Source organism: Nycticebus coucang, chromosome 7 (assembly GCF_027406575.1).
Source record: "Nycticebus coucang isolate mNycCou1 chromosome 7, mNycCou1.pri, whole genome shotgun sequence".
NCBI lineage: Eukaryota > Metazoa > Chordata > Mammalia > Primates > Lorisidae > Nycticebus > Nycticebus coucang.
Window position 1 is genome coordinate 92,839,150 of NC_069786.1, and position 18,111 is coordinate 92,857,260.

General features: G+C 36.8%; 1 protein-coding gene across 1 annotated transcript in view; it reads right to left on the minus strand.

Annotated features, from left to right (window-relative positions):
* The window catches only part of DNAH7 (dynein axonemal heavy chain 7), a 324,659-nt gene that overhangs the window by 86,129 nt on the left and 220,419 nt on the right, over window positions 1-18,111 (minus strand). The window contains exon 47 of the mRNA XM_053597477.1: window positions 10,129-10,292. Within this exon, the coding sequence (XP_053453452.1) occupies window positions 10,129-10,292 (164 nt within the window). The remainder of the gene's footprint in view (window positions 1-10,128; window positions 10,293-18,111) is intronic.

Below are 18,111 nucleotides of genomic sequence, written 5' to 3' on the forward strand. Positions count from 1 at the left end.
AAGTCCACGTTTCTGTTTTGTTTTCTTTCTATCTCTTTTCTCTTCTGTCTCTATCCCAAGGTTAACTCCACTCACAGAATTATACTCTGGTAAAAGCAGAAATAGCACAGTTACACAAAACACTACTCAAAAACTTATCCCTCCGGACAGAAGAACTAGGAAAAGAGGCCTCTGTTGTTCACGGAATGTAAGGGGACTCTAAGTATTTTTCATTTTCCTCTTGCCACTTTGCCCTAGGCGTTGGCATGAAATTGTGCAATAGCATGGGAATATAAAACTCTGAAAAAAAATATAGGAAAAGATGCTTCCAGGATGAAGCATAAAGGAAATCCTGATGAGCAAAGACTTGAAGACAGGACTCACTAGTTCTGTGAATGAACAGACACAAGGTCTGGGCTCCCTACCCAAATTATACACACGTTGAATACAACTACAGTAGCTTACTGAAACCTTTGAATAATTACGCAAATACAAGCCATAGACTATCCACTGAGTGATGTGTGCTGAGGAGCACTTCCAGGCAGCATAACAAAAGTTTTCAAATCTGAGCTGACAATGGAAATGTTATCCACTGATGGAAGACAGAACTGTGGTCAAAACTGATTTGAGTAATTTGATTGCTAAAGTAAAAATCAATCTTATCTAAAAGCTTTTAAGGGTATCTCAGAGTCTCATATTCAAAATTCTAGGATAAAAATCTAAAAGTATTTGATTTAACAAAAAATCAGAATGTGGCAAATTCTCAAAGAATAAAGAGGGTGTTAAAATTACTAGGAAAAAACATTTAAAGGGGAAAAAAAAACATTTAAGGCAGAAGTTATAAACATCCTCCATGACATAAAAGTAAACACTTTTAAAATAAATTTTGAAATGGAGAGATAGTCTCAGCAAAAAAACTAACTAAATAAATAAATACAATGAAAACAAAGAGTGAGAGAGTAAAAAGAATGAAATGAAAAATTTTAGAACTGAAAAATACAACAATCTGGAAGAAAAATTTCACTGTATGGGCTCAATAGCAAAAATAAGGTGATAGAGGAAGGAGTCAGTGAACTTGAAGACAGATGAATATAAATGGTCCAGTTTGTATAGCAAAGGGGGAAAAGGTTGCAAAAACATGAACAGAGCCTCAGAGACCTGAGGAACATTATTATAACAAATTTAACTTTCATGTCAGCAGGCTCTCAGAAGGAGAGGAGGAAGAGATTGATGCATTAAACAGTTTTGAAAAAATAATGGCTAAAACTTTCCCAAATGCAATGAAACATAGAAATCTCAGAAACCTTCAAAAAGAAGAAACTCAAAAAAATCCATACCATGAAACATCATAATAAAACTGCTGGGCTGGGTGTGGTGGCTCATGCCTGTAATTCTAGCACTTTCAGAGGCAGAGGTAGGAGGATTGCCTGAGCCCAGAAGTTAGAGACCAGCATGGGTAAAGTTGAGACATGTCTCTGTAAAAAGTAATACATGGGTAAAAAGAACATAGCTAGACTTGGTGGCAAGTGCCTGTAGTCCCAGCTACTTGGGAGGCTGAGGCATGAAGATTGCTTGAGCCTAAGAGTTTGAGATTGCTGTGAGCTATGCTGATCCACTGCACTCTAGCCAAGGTGACACAGGTGACACAGCAAGACACTATCTCAAAAAAAAAAAAAATTCTGGTGAACACTGAAGGTTTTAAAAAATAATTTTGAGAACTGCCAGAGAAAACTGATAGATTATTTACAGTGACAATTATTCAAAAGATCGAAGATTTCTCATCATGGAGCCAGAAAACAGCAGAAAAATTTTAAAGTGCTTAAAGAAAAGAACTGTCAACCCAGATATCTATATCTAACAAAAATATCTTTCAGGAATAAAGTTAAAATAAAGAAATTCTCAGATGAAGGAAACTAAGAATATTTGCCAGCAGATCTGCTCTAAACAAACACTAAAATTCTTCAGCCTAAAAACAGTGATACCACAAAGAAACTTAACATTTTATAAATAAAGGGAAGCATAATGAAATATAATAGATTCTCTCTCTCTTTTCTGATATATGTGCAAATGTTGAGAGAAAAATATAATCTGTGAGGAAGGGGGCTTTCCATGTTTGCTGTATTAGTCATAGAAACAGAACCAGAGGGTACATACTGTGTATATATTTAATTGAAGTGGTAAAATTACATATATTTATTTATTTATTATGAAGAATTGGCTCACACAGTCATGGAGGCCGAGAAGTCACTATCTATTGTCTGCAAGTGGGAGAGCCAGGAAAGCTGGTATATAATTCAATATAAGTCCAGAGGCCTGAGAGCCAAGGAGCTGATGGTATAAATCCCAGCCTAAATGCTGGAAGAGGAATGAGATGTCCTCACTCCAGCAGGCAGATAGAAAGTAAAAGGAATACATTTCCCCTTCATCCAACTTTTGTTTTATTCAGCTTCTCAACAAACTGGATGCAGCCCACTCACATCAGTGAGGGTAATTTACTTCATTGAATCTACGAGTTCAATGCTAACCTTACCCCAGAAACACTTTCATAGACACACCCAGAAATAATGCTTATTCTGGGTAGATCGTGGCCAGTTAATGCATATAAAATAACCATCATATATGCACACATAATACACATGACTTCTCTAACATAATCAGGGAAGGATAAAGGGGCCCATACATTTTAAATAAAGTGGTAAAATAGTAACTTTAAGGAGATTGTGAAAATTTATAATTAAAAAAATGGGGAAAGGGGAAAGCAGAGAAGGGGGGCAAGGAAGAGCAGAGAGAGGGAAGGAGGGAGGGGGTGGGGTCTCAGTGTGTGACACATCTTGTACCCTCAATGAATCCCCAACAATAAAAAAGAATGTATAATCGCTTCTTGGCCTTTTGGTTAAGATCAAGTGTTAAAAAAATGAATAATGAAATAGCCAACAGCTAAATGACAATGGAATACTAAAAATAGTGGATTAATTCAAAAAGTCCTAAAGAATGAGAAATGGGGAACAGAACAAAAATCAGATGAGAAAACAAAAATAATAAAATCTAAAACTCAACCATATCAATAACTACTTCAAGTATAAATTGTTTAAGCACACTAATCAAAGGAGAGAGTTTGTCAGATTAGATAAAGATACAAGATTCAACTACATTAGAACCTGCATCATTGACCACCTTCCTACATTGACTACCTCCTTACGCTGACCTAATTTTCATAGACTGGACATGCACCAGCTGCACTTATCAGTAGAGCAGGCCTACTTCCCTATGTTGACCACCTCTGTATGTTGACCAGTTTGTTGCAGTCCCTTGGGTGATCAACTTACAGAGGTTCTAATGTATATACTGCTCAGAAGATACCCACTTTAAATATAACAGTATAGTTATATTAAAAGTAAAATAATGGTAGAGGATATATCATGCAAATATTAATCAAAGGAAAGCTGTACCAGCTATAGTAATATCAGAAAAAAGTAGACTTCAAACAGTAAAAATTATCAGGGATAAAGGAGGACATTATATAATGATAAAAGAGTCAGTTCATCAAGAAGACATAATAATCTTAAATGTATAGGCATTGAACTACAGAACCCCAAAATAAATGAAGCTAAATCTGATAGAACTAGAGAACAAATAGAAAAACAGCAAGAATGTCAAAGACATGGACATTATCAAACAATTCAATATAATCAACAGAAAGTCCTTCACCTCATAGTAGCAGAATATATATACTTGTTCAAGTACATGTGAAATATTCACAAGTACAGATAATATTTATGCCATAAAATAAACCTTAATAAATTTAAGAACAATTGAAATCATACTTAATAGAAATAAATTAGAAATTAAGAAACAGCAACAAAAAGATATCCTAAAAATCCCCAAATATTTGGAAATTAAACAATATGTTTCTGAATAGCCCATGGACCAAAGACAGAGTCTTAAGAAAATTAGAAAATATTTTAAAGGAAATAAAATTTAAAATAAAACATCAACATTCGTGATATGTAACTAAAATAATATTTAATGGGAAATCTTTAACATTAAGTCTACAGATTAGAAAAATCTAAAACCAATAAGCTAAGCTTGCACCTTAAGAAACATGAGAAAGAAAAGCAATTTATACCTAAAGCAAGCAGAAGAAATAATAAATATCAGAGCAGAAATCAGTCATATTGATAACAAAAAAAGAATGGAGGAAACAATGCAACCAAAAGCTTGTTCCTAGATACAATCAACAAAATTTATCAAACTCTATCCAGCAACCAGGTACAAAGAAAGAAGATAGCATAATTCACAATCACAAAGACATGGTCCCAACTCAAGTGCACATCAACACATAAGTGGACTGATAAAATGTGGTATATGTACACCACAGACTACTGCTTAGCCAGGAGAAAACTGATGAACTGGTACATTTTGAGACAACCTGTGTGGAATTGGAGATCATTCTTCTAAGTGAAGTTCTGCAAGGATAGAAAAAGAAACACTACACGTACTCACTATTAAACTGGAATTAATCCATCAACACCCATGTGCACATTTGATTGTAAAACTCAACAGAAACAAGAAGGTGGGAAGGGGCAGCAGGTGGGGGGAAATTCACACCTAATGGGTACACTCATCTGGGTAAGGGGCACACTTACAACTTTGATTCAAACTGTACAAATGCAATTCATGTAACCAAAACATTTGTACCCCTGTAATATTCTGAAATTTAAACAAAAGACAAAAACAAACAAAAAAGAATTTAAAAAAAAAAAGGAAAGAACACACAAAGTGTCAGCTTCAGAAATGATAGAAGAGATTATCATTATAGGCCATACAGACGTTAAAAGGATGATGATAAGGGAACACTACAAACTCTATGCTCATAATTTTGATAACTTAGATTGACCAATTTCTTGAAGACAGAAACTAATAAAACTCACATAAGAAATAGACAATCTGAACATACCCATTACTATTTTTAAAATTGAATTTATAGATAAAACCTTTCAACAAAAAAATTCCAGGCATAGATAACTTCTTTGGTCACTTCTACCAAACATTTAAGGAAGGAATAATTCTAATTCTGCATAATTTCTTTCAGAAAATAGTAAAGAAGTCTTCCCAATTCCTTTTATAAAGCCAGTCAGCATTTCTCTCCTACTAACACCATACAGACATTATAACAAAAGAAAGCACAGACCATGAACATAAATCCAAAAATCTTCTACAAAACATTATCAAATTGAATGTAGAAATATACAAATAGGAAAATATATCATGACCAGGTAGAGTTTGTTCTGGGACTGCAAAGCTAGTTCAGTATTCAAGTATCAGTATAATTTATCATATTAATAGAATAAATATAAAAATCTATATTCAATAAATGCAGAGAAATCATCCAACAAAATATAACATCCATTAATGCTAACAATCCTCAGCAAGCCAGGAATGGAAAGGAATGTCCTTCACATGACATACAGGGCATACAAAAAACCTACGGCTGATACTAATGATAATAAAGGACTTCTTTCCTTAGAACAGTGTAAAAGGCAACAATGTCTGATTTCATCACCCTTGCTCAACATACAAGTTCAATTATACTGATCAATGCTTGGTCAGTATAATAAGTCAAGAGATAGAAATAAAAGGCACACATGAAAAAGATGGAGGTCTTATAGCTTTTTAAACAACCTGGATGGAACTGGAGACCATTCTCCTAAGTGAAGAATCATGAGAGTGGAAAAACAAACATCACACGTATTCTGTCCAAAACTGGAGCTAGTAGACCAACACTTCAATGCTCAAATGTGAGAATAATGCAGGGAAGTTCAAGATGGGGGTGGGAGGGAGTAAGAGATAAGTTCTGACCTAACAAGGACACTGCACGGGTATATTGACAATTCCTGGGTGAAGCACACACCTACAACTTGGACTTTAATGTTACTAAGGCAACTATATAATCAAATCGTATGTATTTCCATAATAATCTGAAATAAAAAAATAAAATAAAAAAGAGCTGGAAAAAAAATACAGATGAGAAAGTAAGAAATTAAATTGTCACTAATGGCAGACGGCATGATTGTCTATACGGACAATTCCAAGGAAACTAAGTAAGAGGTCCCAGAACTAACAATCGAGTTTATCAAAGTTGCAAGGTAGAAAGTCATTATTAAAAAATAATTTTTAATAGATTACTATTTCCTATTATAGAATAGTATTCCTATTACTAGAAATAAACAATTGACTAAAATCTTTTAGGTATCATAATAGCACACAAAAATGAAAAAGTACTGAGTATAAATCTAACAACTAGACACTGATGAAAGAAATCAAAGACGGTCTCAATAAATATTATAGAAAAATATACTGTGTTGATGGATTAGAAGTCTTATTAAGTTGTCAATTCTTCCCAAATTGATCTGTAGATTCAGTGCAGCACCAGTCAAAATCCCAGGAAGATCATTTGTAGATATTTAAAAACTGATCTAAAACTTATATTGAGAGTTAACAATTAGACAAAACAATTTTGAAAAAGAACAAATATAAAAAAAGCTTCAATAATCAAGGCAATATTTGGTACTTACATTAACATAGACAAAAAAATTAATGGAGCAGAATAGATAATTCAACATGACCCACATGTGGATAGATGACTGATTTTCAACAAAAATGGAAAGGCAATTTGATAGAGGATAATGTTTTCAAAAAATTGTGCTAGAACAATTGGATATCTTCTACCACCCCCAATTTGTGTGTGTGTGTTGTGTGTATGTAGTTACACACAAACAGATGTTTCATAACTAGTTAACAACGGTATCAAACTTACTTTACCCAAACAATAGTCTTCAGGTAACATCTTTTTTTATTCAAAAGCAAGACAATGTTTGTGACTTCAGCTTATATTTGTTTATAAAATTAGGGCTTCCCTAGAAAAATGTATTAAACGAATAATATTTCAAAGGAGATATTTTTCAGTGTAGATAGAAAAGAAAATACTGTTTACATAAATATATAATATACAAACACATACACATACCAACAATTATTGTGGAAAGCTATATGCAACAAATATTGGTTTAAATAGCTTCATTCTCTGGATGAATATAAATCCTGAATTCAAAATGAACATGCCCTCTATTTACTTGCTTAGTATTCCTCTACCATTATTCTCCTTTATTTTATTTTATTTTTTGATCAGAACATGTTTTTCTCCATGTAATCCTCCTCTCTCTTACTTCCTCTATCAAATATTCTTGAATCCATAAATGCTTTAAAAACAGTGGTTCCCAAATGGAAACTCAATTTTTATAGCTTCAGTGTTCCAAATTTTGACAGTGTTTGTTCTTTGTTACTGTCTGGAGAGGATTGTTATTTAAAGCACTTTTGGGCCTTTGAAAAGTACAGACTTCTCACAGTGATACACATGTTCACAGCAGTCTGCATGGAAGGACACACAATCTGAATATATGCTTATAGCAGTGATGCATTGCAGAGAGCTATATTTTCCTCTTTATGAATACACATAAATTCATAAAAACAGACAAGAAAAGGTGTTCTTCTCAGTTATTGTTGTTACTGAAATAAACCTAATATATCTTTCCCCCATAGAAATGAAATCTCACTTTTTAAAAAAGCAGAGTTATATAAGATACGGGTTTAATCTACTTACTAAGCTGTTAGACAATGCTAATCCTTTACCCATGAAAAATGTTCAGATATAATCAAATTACATTTAATGTTATCACTAACCTTTGAAATTCTAATTAACCAAGGACTTTTAGGTGTCAGTAGCCCCCAAAGTTAATTATATTCTAATTTGCCCAAGTTTTATAGATTCTTCCAGATTTCCCAACTAATCAGCTCCTCACTCAGCAGAGATAATATGTGAAAAACACTTGGCACAGGATTAGGTCCTCAGTGAGTACTCAATATTGGGCATTATCATTATCAGGCAAGGATCTCTCTGGGGCAGGCACTGTGCAAGTAAATAAGATACTTATTTGATACTTCAAAATGATAATACCTTAAGCCTATTTACTGAAACCTCTCAGGGTAAGATTACCAAATAACACTGAGAAAAGAAGCCAAGAATGAAAAATGTTTATATTGTTTTCTTAATACAGTTGCTTCCATATTTTGCTAATAATTCAACCATTTTCTACTTCTGTCCCTTCCAAAATGTGTATTGTCTTGAATATCAATTAGTGAAAGGTTTAGGATCTTAGGTGCAGAAATATTCATCAACCAGTTCTATTATTATTAAAATAAGACTGGACTGAAAAGAAAGGTTACATTTATTTGCTAAAAAATAAAATGAGATCTGGCCTTCAAAGACGCTTATAACGGTTATAGATATCCTGCTAGGTGGAACGATGGTATATAATTTGCAAATCCAAAAACAATGAAGACACGAAAACAACACCCTCCACCATAAAAACAAAAACACAAAAAAGAAGGCATAATCACAACTGAGTAAGACATGACCGTTTATGTACACAAGAGCTTGAGAAGAGCCAAAGCTCTTTCCTGAAAGGAAAACAATAGCAACAATAAAAAAAGCAGCAAAAAGTTGACCACCTTCAGGCTGAAGTTGATTGATCCAGCTGGACAAAAGCAAAAGTAAAAGTTGTACTTCTAAAATTTCATGTGTCCCACATATGCTGACTGCCACTGATCAACACAACCTGCCCACGTGCGTGTATTAAGCAATTCAGCTAGCTGCCATCCTGTGCTTGTTAAAAAGCATTTATAAATCTGCTATTTTAGCAGAGAGCTAATACACAAATTTCTCATTTATCTAGATTCTCTAATTTCTTCTTGGATTAATTTAGATTATTGGATCAGAGTACCCAGTACTTAATTTTAGTAACCCAAAGAAAAGCTTTGTAATCTCTTTGTCTAAATCTACAAAATAATTACATTTAAGTTTAGTTACTTAAAAATGTCTCTCTTACATATGATTTACTTGGTTAACAAGTGAGAACTACATGACACAACTTTTCTTATTTAACTTAGTTATGAGAAGGCTTTGAACTTAATTCAAGGGCCAACTATAGGCATTAGCTTGTCATACATACCTAATGTAACTACTCCATTAATTTCCCCTAGGTGACCTCATCAGATTTTATCTTGTTTTATATTATAATCAAACTGCATATACCTCAAATCTTTGTAGAACAATTCAGTGAATAATGCTAAAGAAATCCTATGTCCAGATAATTTATTGAAGAATAAATGTGTTCACCAGAGTTTTAATATGCATGGTATGATTTTCATAAATACAAGCTACATACAAAAACTTAAAGAATAATTAGTCTTCACATTTAGTGGTTAATTCTATTTTAAGTTCCCATGCCTCAGTCATTTTTACTTTAAAAAGTACCATCATCGTCATATCAGTTACTTTTTCATAATAAACTAACAATTTATCAAAATGGTCATGTAACACAGACCTGAATGTTTCCCACGGATAGTAGGAAATATCTGTGCAATTTTTAACATGATAAAGCCCCAAGAAGACTGATCTAACAATAAAAGGCTCATAGTCAAATGAACTTGGAAATATCACAATTGATGACTTTCCTCATACCTTACAGGCGGAAGTCCTTAGAGCTGGAGGAGAGAGTAAGACTGGACAAGGCTCTAGTATTTGCTCAGTCTATTCTCCCTGGAATTTATCAACTAACTAGGAGATCTTACAAATAGTAGGGAGGCCCAGTCAGCCCAGGACCCAGAAGTACATAAATCTATAAATAATAATTACGCTGGTCCCACACCAGGGACTAAGAATTAGGAACACACTTAACCCAATCACCACCAACAACCCACCTCTTTTTGTACATGTCTTTAACCTGTAATTACAGACCCTGTATTTTATGGAAACGAAAACTTTGGACTTCATTTACTTATGGCAGAGTCTTGTTTTATTCATTAAAAATTGAGAAAAAATTTAAGCAAAAGTCATCTGGTTTGTTTATTACAGTCTCCAATTATATTTATAGGATAAAGAACTGATTATTCTTATTTCATTAGTTGATTAGTTAAGTATTTTTTCAATACTGTAAAAGTTTGCTATCTAAAATTATTAAAAAATATGCAGATAAATCAATCTACTGATTATTTAATAAAGCTCATTTGGGAGCAAAATAATTTTCTTACATTATGATGATCCCATTATCAATGGAAAATGAGTCAGAAGGTAATCCAGCAATATTCCAAGCTCGAATTGTCACAGCTTCTCCTAGGATGCCCATAAGAGAATAGTCCTCGGAGCAGGGGATATCTCTTCCTTTGCACAAATTTGTCCACTCCTTGGTTTGGTTCTTTAAAACATATGCAGGAAGATACAGAAATGATGCTAGAGGTTACCAAAGGCATACTTTATCATTCCTTAATTACACTTATCCATTTGGCCAATAAACCATGATGGAAACTCTACCTCAAAAATGATTTGTACTTACTGGATTTTTTTCAAATAAAATTGTAATTTAGAAGGTCAGTTATATATACTCAACATATTCAATGTTGAGATAAAGTCTAGATTGATCACTTCATGAAGTCAGAATTTTTCATCTAAAAAAAAATTATTATTCTAAAGCTTCACTTTACAAAGTAGTTACAGACCACATATTTTTCCACATATTTCCTTTATATTACAAATATCCAGAATATACAATATTAAAGTATAAAAGTAAATCTATTTTGAATAAGTAGGGTCACAGAAACTGTTTTGTGGCTTTCACATGCCCTGTTGGAGGGACCATGGCAGGGTTATTTGTTGCCATTAAATATCAGGGCACATATTGGAGTTCGTGATACCCCACTTGGGGCAGAGTCTGCTCAGAAATCAGGAGGGCACTTACAAGCCAAGGTTCATATCAGAAAGTCAATGCCGAAGTCGAATTTATAGATCAAAGTTTTCAGAAATAGTAAAAGACGTGACTGCAGAGAAAATAGGTTAGGAAGAGGCAATAGGTTAGGAAGGCTGTCATGCCCGGTGCTGGGGCCAGCCTTCAGGTTGATGAGGTGCTGCCTGTACACAGGGTGAAGGCACAGTGGGCACTGCCATCCCCCCTCAGGTTCCTGCTGGGTAGGCTGGACCAACATTCCTCTAGGTTTGTACATGAAAGTCCACGGCACTTCTGGGGGAGTTGATGACCTTCATGGCATTGACAAAACCAGTTAAGATCATGTGGAATGCCGCACCACTGGGTCTCTATGATGTTCCCTCCTGATTCAGTTCCGGTTATGCACCTTTGGTGGGAATATCACAGAAATGGCATTGTGTTCTCATTGCAGGCCATCAGATGGCACACAACTTCAAATTGTTCATTTACTGATGGCACTAATTTTTATCAGTTGATTAAGTATTGTCTGCCAGGCTTCTGCTCATAATTAAATGCTCTTATATGTGAGTACAGGTTCTGTAGATGGTGGGACACAACACAGAGACACCCAGATAGATGAAAGGCAGAACTCTGCCATTTACAACGGAGAGAAGGCTGCCACACAGGGCTGCTCAGGGTGCTGGACCAGAGATGTCTATTGTCAAGCTGGAGCTCTGAGTTTTTATGTGGTGAGTGATGTGAGGTTAGCTTAGTATCATAGGCTTCCTAGACATTGGGGATTTTGAATAATTCTCTCGGTACAAGGAAGCAAGGGCAATCCCTGGGTGTTAAGTGTCTGTGGGTCTCTGGAAGCTGCCTAATGGAACCCAGAAGTGTGAGACCCTGATACGGAAAATGGTTGGGGGTGAGGGCTTATCAAACTGCCCATAGAAAGGAATACTGAGTTTTTAACCATGACTTAAAGCAGTTAAGACAACAACTGTGAAATATTACATTATAGCGTTTCCACTTGTAAAGTTGTTCTTTTTCCCTTTCCCTTTGCAATTAATAAGTGATTTTGTAGATAGATACTTTGAAACTACAAAATGTCTTGGTTTTTGCCAAGGACTCCTTTTTAAATTTATTAATTCATGTCACTATAGATTAATCTTTTCATATGTTATTCAATGGATTCTAATATGTTATTATCACTATTTATTGTAATTCTGAAATTGTCCAAAATTTGGCCAGTAGGAGTATCTTTAAGTTAAATTCGGTGTCCTTTTGACATGGCCCCATCATTTGGGGGGCATTTTTTTACTCTTACTCAGAAAAGATCTTCCATGTTTATCTTTTAGTAAAGTCCAAGATAACCAAAGACAATTGTCCTCATAGGTGTAACACATAGTGGTAAAGATGGTGGGGCCTAAATCCTGCCTAGTACAGTACTTAATAAATACCATCTGGCTGTTTTGCTTTGTCTTATTTGGGTGCTGATGCTAGGAACAGGTGGTGTGAGTATGTGGGAAGGATGGGCAGATAACATTTCCAGCTCAGGTTCTGTACACAGTTCCTACTACCATGTTTTGTACTGTTTGTTTTCAGGCTGTAGGTTGGCCTGCAGACATTTTAGGGAGGTATGCAGGCTTTCTTGGATCTAGCTGGGTGCTGGGGTAGACGCAGTAGCCAATGATAGGTGGAAGAAGAGGAGAAAATAGAAGCAATAGCTGCTGTGGGATGCTCTGTTTAGAGTTGACAGGTTCAGTATGTTACCACAGATGAACTGCAGATTACAACTGAAGTGGCCCAGCTACACGCCTTTAGGGTGTAGCACCAGAGAATAACTGAGATGAGCATGGGGACTCTGAACAAGCATTTCAAAATATAAGCCAAGGGCTTGGCTGGTAATCAGGTAGGGAGAAGTGGAAAACTAGTCATGAAGGGTGTCATCTTGGTGTCTACTGCCACAAAAACAGTTCTGCTTGATTATTGGCAGAGAAAAGGTTACTTAGAAAGTTCAAATTAATTCAATCCCAGTACTTGTATGTTCTTAACAGCACTGCAGGATTCTGTTTGGGGAACTGGCATGAGCATTGCAGTTGACATGCTATGGGCCTGGTTACCCTGGGAGAATTGGAGATTTCTATGTTTTATTTATCGAAAGCACCAGAAACTCTACAAAGGAGTTGATGAATAATTGACATCTGTGGAGATTTGAGCTTGGAGGGAGGATACAGATGTTTATTGAGGGCCCAAAGACTTGAAATCCTTTGATATTAAAAAAAGACCAAATATCGTAAGGTCTCTGTCTTTGTCTGGGATTCCTAGAAGCAGACTCTGAGATGGAGATTTATGTGAGGCGAATGCCTGAGAAATGGATGCTAGGGAAGCAGGACCAGGAAGGAGTAGAAGCCGGTGAAGGGCGAGGTGCAGTGAGTGGGTCTGTAGGGAGTGGCTCCAGGTTGATCCTTCCAGGAACCTGGGAGTATAAGATTCCCCTGGGAGCTGTCTCCACTAGCGGGAAGGGAGCCTCATGCTCCCCTCAGTAATAAGGCTGCTCAGGAGATAAGTACACTCCTGGGCACTTCTGGTCTCCAAGTGTTTTGGGGAAAGTGGGTTCTTAGGGAAATCTAACAGAGCCCCGGGTACTGGTTGTTGGGTGTGAAAGCCCCTGGAAGCCAGGAGCAGCTCTGGGATGAGCCCTGATGCTGCCACCACAGCCATTATGCTGAAAACGGAATGAGAAACCTTTGCCAAGATATAAACGCCTGCCCTCTTGACCTGAGAGAAACAGATGAAGGAGTGAAGATGACAAAAGTAGACTGAGAGCATGAATTCACAGAAAGGACAGTAACATCAGTAAAAATCCAGATTGATCCGGTGAAGCAAAGAAGGGATAAAACAGCCTTGAAGCCTTCACAGAGATGAGATGAGATGGGATGGGATGAAGTGGCTACGTGAATCCAGCTTCAGACAGTTAATGAGAGTTCACAGAAGAAACTCTCAGCTTTAGTTGTGTCTGGTGTCTACTTTGCCTTGCATCTGCCAGTAAATTTCAAGGACTTGGTACTGGAGCTCAGGGTACCCTTGAAGCACTTGTGTGACGGCCTGCCTGGCAGCGCCCCCTTCTGGTAGGAGCAGGTGATGGCAGTAAAATCAGCAAGCTGCAGTCCCTTGCCTGGAATGAGTCTGTTAGCCAGGGTGGGGTCGGGAGGAACGGACTGGGTAGGGCGAGCATACTGTCAGCATGGCTCTGCAACGCTGGGCAGGAGGAGCCTGTGCAGATGCCCAGGGATGCTCTGGACCAGCAGAGAAGGGTGAGAGTGGCCCACAGCCATTCCTCTGTTCCAGGTCCGTGTGGGAGAGTAGAAAGAGTGCTAAATTAGGGTGCAGGTGACCACAGGTCTCATTCCTGCCCTGTCATTAGCCAGCTGTGTGGCTTTTTTTTTTTTAAATCATAGTTGTGTACATTAATGCAATCGTGGGGTACAATGTGCTGGTTTTATATACAATTTGAAATATTTTCATCAAACAGGTGAATATAGCCTCCATGGCATTTTCTTAATTATTGCGTTGACATTTGTATTCTACATTTAGTAAATTTCACATGTACCCTTGTAAAGTGCACCGTAGGTGTAGTCCCACCAATTACCCTCCCACCACCCATCCTCTGCCCCCTCCCCTTCCCTCCTTATCCCTTTTCCCCATATTTTTGGGCTATAATTGGGTTATAGCTTTTATATGAAAGCTGTAACTTGGCTTCATAGAAGGGCTGAGTACACTGGATACTTTTTCTTCCATTCTTGAGATACTTTGCTAAGAAGAATATGTTCCAGCTCCATCCATGTAAACATGAAAGAAGTAAAGTCTCTATCATTTTTAAGGCTGTGTAATATTCCATGGTGTACATATACCACAATTTATTAATCCATTTGTGGACTGATGGGCACTTGGGCTTCTTCCATAACTTACCAATTGTGAATTGGGCTGCAATAAACATTCTGGTACAAATATCTTTGTTACAACCTGATTTTTGGTCTTCTGGATATATACCTAGTAGAGGAATTGTAGGACCGAATGGCAGGTCTATTTTTAGATCCTGAAGTGTTCTTCAAACATCTTTCCAAAAGGAACATACCGGTTTGCATTTCGACCAGCAGTGCAGAAGTGTTCCCTTTTCTCCACATCCACACCAACATCTCTGGTTTGGGGATTTTGTGATGTGGGCTAATCTTACTGGAGTTAGATGATATCTCAAAGTAGTTTTGATTTGCATTTCTCTGATGATTAAGGATGATGAGCATTTTTTCATATGTCTGCAGGCCGTGTGCTTGTCTTCTTCAGAGAAGTTTCTCTTCAAGTCCCTTGCCCACCGTAAGATGGGATCATTTGTTCTTTTCTTGCTAATACATTTGAGTTCTCTGTGGATTCTGATTATTAAACTTTTGTCAGAGACATAACCTGCAAATATCTTCTCCCATTCTGAAGGCTGTCTGCTTGCTTTACTTACTGTGTTCTTGGCTGTGCAGAAGCTTTTCAGTTTGATCAGGTCCCAGTAATGTATTTTTGGTGTTGCTTCCTTTGCCTGGGGGGTCTTCCTCATAAAATATTTGCCCAGGCTGATTTCTTCAAGAGTTTTCCCTGCACTTACTTCTAGTATTTTTATAGTTTCATGTCTTAACTTTAAATCTTTAATCCAGTGAGAGTCTATCTTAGTTAATGGTGAAAGGTGTGGGCCCAGTTTCAGTCTTCTACAGGTCGCCAGCCAGTTCACCCAGCACCATTTGTTAAATATGGAATCTTTTCCCCATTGAATGTTTGTAATTGGCTTGTCAAAGATCAAATAATAGTAAGTACCTGGGTTCATCTTTTTGTTCTTTATTCTGTTCCATACATCTGCCTCTCTATTTTTGTGCCAGTACCATGCTGTTTTGATCACTAGCGATTTATAGTATAGTCTTAGGTCTGATAGCATAATTCCTCTTGCTTTGTTTTTATTTCTGAGTAATGTCTTGGCTATTTGAGTTTTTTTCTGATTCCATATAAAACGAAGTATTATTTTTTCAAGATCTTTAAAGTATGACAGTGGAGCTTTAATAGAGATTGCATTAAAATTGTATATTCCTTAGGGTAGTATGGACATTTTAACAATGTTGATTCTTCCTGGCCATGAGCATGTATGTTTTTCCATTTGTTAACATTTTCCGCTATTTCTTTTCTTAGAGTTTCATAGTTCTCTTTATAGAGCTCTTTCACTTCCTTTGTTAGATAAACTTCCAAATATTTCATCTTTTTTGGCGCTATGGTGAATGGAATAGAGTCCTTAACTGTTTTTTCAGCTTGACTATTGTTGGTATATATAAAGGCTACAGATTTATGGGCGTTGATTTTGTAACCTGAGACGCTGCTGTATTCTTTGATCAATTCTAAGAGTTTTGTAGTAGAATCCCTGGTGTTTTCCAGATATACAATCATATCATCTGAAAAGAGTGAAAGTTTGATCTCTTCTGACCCTAGGCAGATGCCATTGATTGCCTTTTCTTGCCTAATTGCAATGGCTAAGACTTCCATTACAATGTTAAAAAGCAGTGGAGACAATGGGCAACCTTGCCTGGTTCCTGATCTGAGTGGAAATGATTTCAATTTAACTCCATTCAATATGATATTGGCTGTGGGTTTGCTGTAGATGGCCTCTATCAGGTTAAGAAATGTCCCTTCTATACCAATTTTCTTTTGCTTTTTTTTTTTTTTTTTTTTTTTTTTGTGATTTTTGGCCGGGGCTGGGTTTGAACCCGCCACCTCTGGCATATGGGACCAGCGCCCTATTCCTTGAGCCACAGGCGCCGCCCTATACCAATTTTCTTAAGTGTTCTGATCATGAAAGGATGTTGGTTATTATCAAAAGCTTTTCAGCTGTGTGGCTTTGAGTAATTTTCCTAAACATTGTAAGCTTCAGTTTCTGAAATTATCAAGCAAACAAATCTAACACTAAACTGCGTTCTGTTAAATGTTAACTATCTGAGCTATAAGATGCTAATTCCATAACCCTAGATGAGGCATCCAAAGGTGCAAACGAACAAAGTTAAGAACATGAAGGTCATGCATCAGGACAAAGGCCACCAGAATCCAAAGGACTAAAGACAGCATCACTCTCTCTCCAAGATTTCAAACATCTGGGAAAAAAACAAAAACCAAAACACAACACTCCAAAAAATCATAATAGTACCAAGACTCAACCTTGCTTAAGAATAAGTCCTGATGTTAAGCAAAGCTCAGTTGCGGCCATGCACAAGCAGATGTTGGTAAACTGTAGAGCCCCACACACAGGTGAATTATCACACTCTTTTTCTCTTTTACACCAAAAACTATTGCCAAATGTTTTGGATTTCTCCCTTTTCTTCATTTTCATCACTTTCTCCCCATTTTCCTTCTGGGTTTAAAAAGTTTTCTAAATTTCTCCTCCTGATATGGCAATATTCTGGGTTGGATTCAAGTTCAACTTTTTTTTTTTTTTTTTTTTATTGTTGGGGATTCATTGAGGGTACAATAAGCCAGTTACACTGATTGCAATTGTTAGGTAAAGTTCCTCTTGCAATCATGTCTTGCCCCCATAAAGTGGTAAGTTCAACTTTTCTAAAGAGAAGTGAAAAGTATGTTTGGTCTCATTCTGGGAGGAACTGAAAAGTGAAAGAGAAAAGCAGGAAGAAGAATTAGGATTAACCCCTGAGTTCAAGAGGTGAGCCAGGGAAAAGGGGGTGAATCAGTCAACGGGAACTCTGGATTTCTTTTCTAAGTAAAGAAGCCACTTATCGATAGGGTTTTGGGCAGGCTCAGCTTTTGCACCCTTCAACTTTCAGTCTCTGAAGTGATTTGAAATGACTTGCTGAGACTGGAAGAGTAGCCAATTGAGAACACACCCTCTCTGTCTCTCTCTCTCTCTCTCTCTCACACACACACACACAACCTTGACGGGGTTTTGCAGTACTTGTTTAGAAACTGAAATTTAGGACCTTTGTATTGGCCAATGGACTTATGCTTAAGCCTTGCTTCAATCTCTGGTTTTCAGAGTCTCACATTGTCACCTTCAGTAGAGTACCTGGCGTCATAGCTTACAGCAACCTTGGGCTCAATCGATTTTCTTGCCTCAGCCTCCTAAGTAGCTGGGACTATAGGCACCCACCACAACGCCTGGCTATTTTGTTAGAGCTGGTGATGGTGGTGGTGTCTCACTCTTGCTCAGGCTGGTCTTGAACTCCTGAGCTCAAGCAATCCACCTGCCTCGGCCTCCCAGAGGGCTAGAATTACAGCTGTGAGC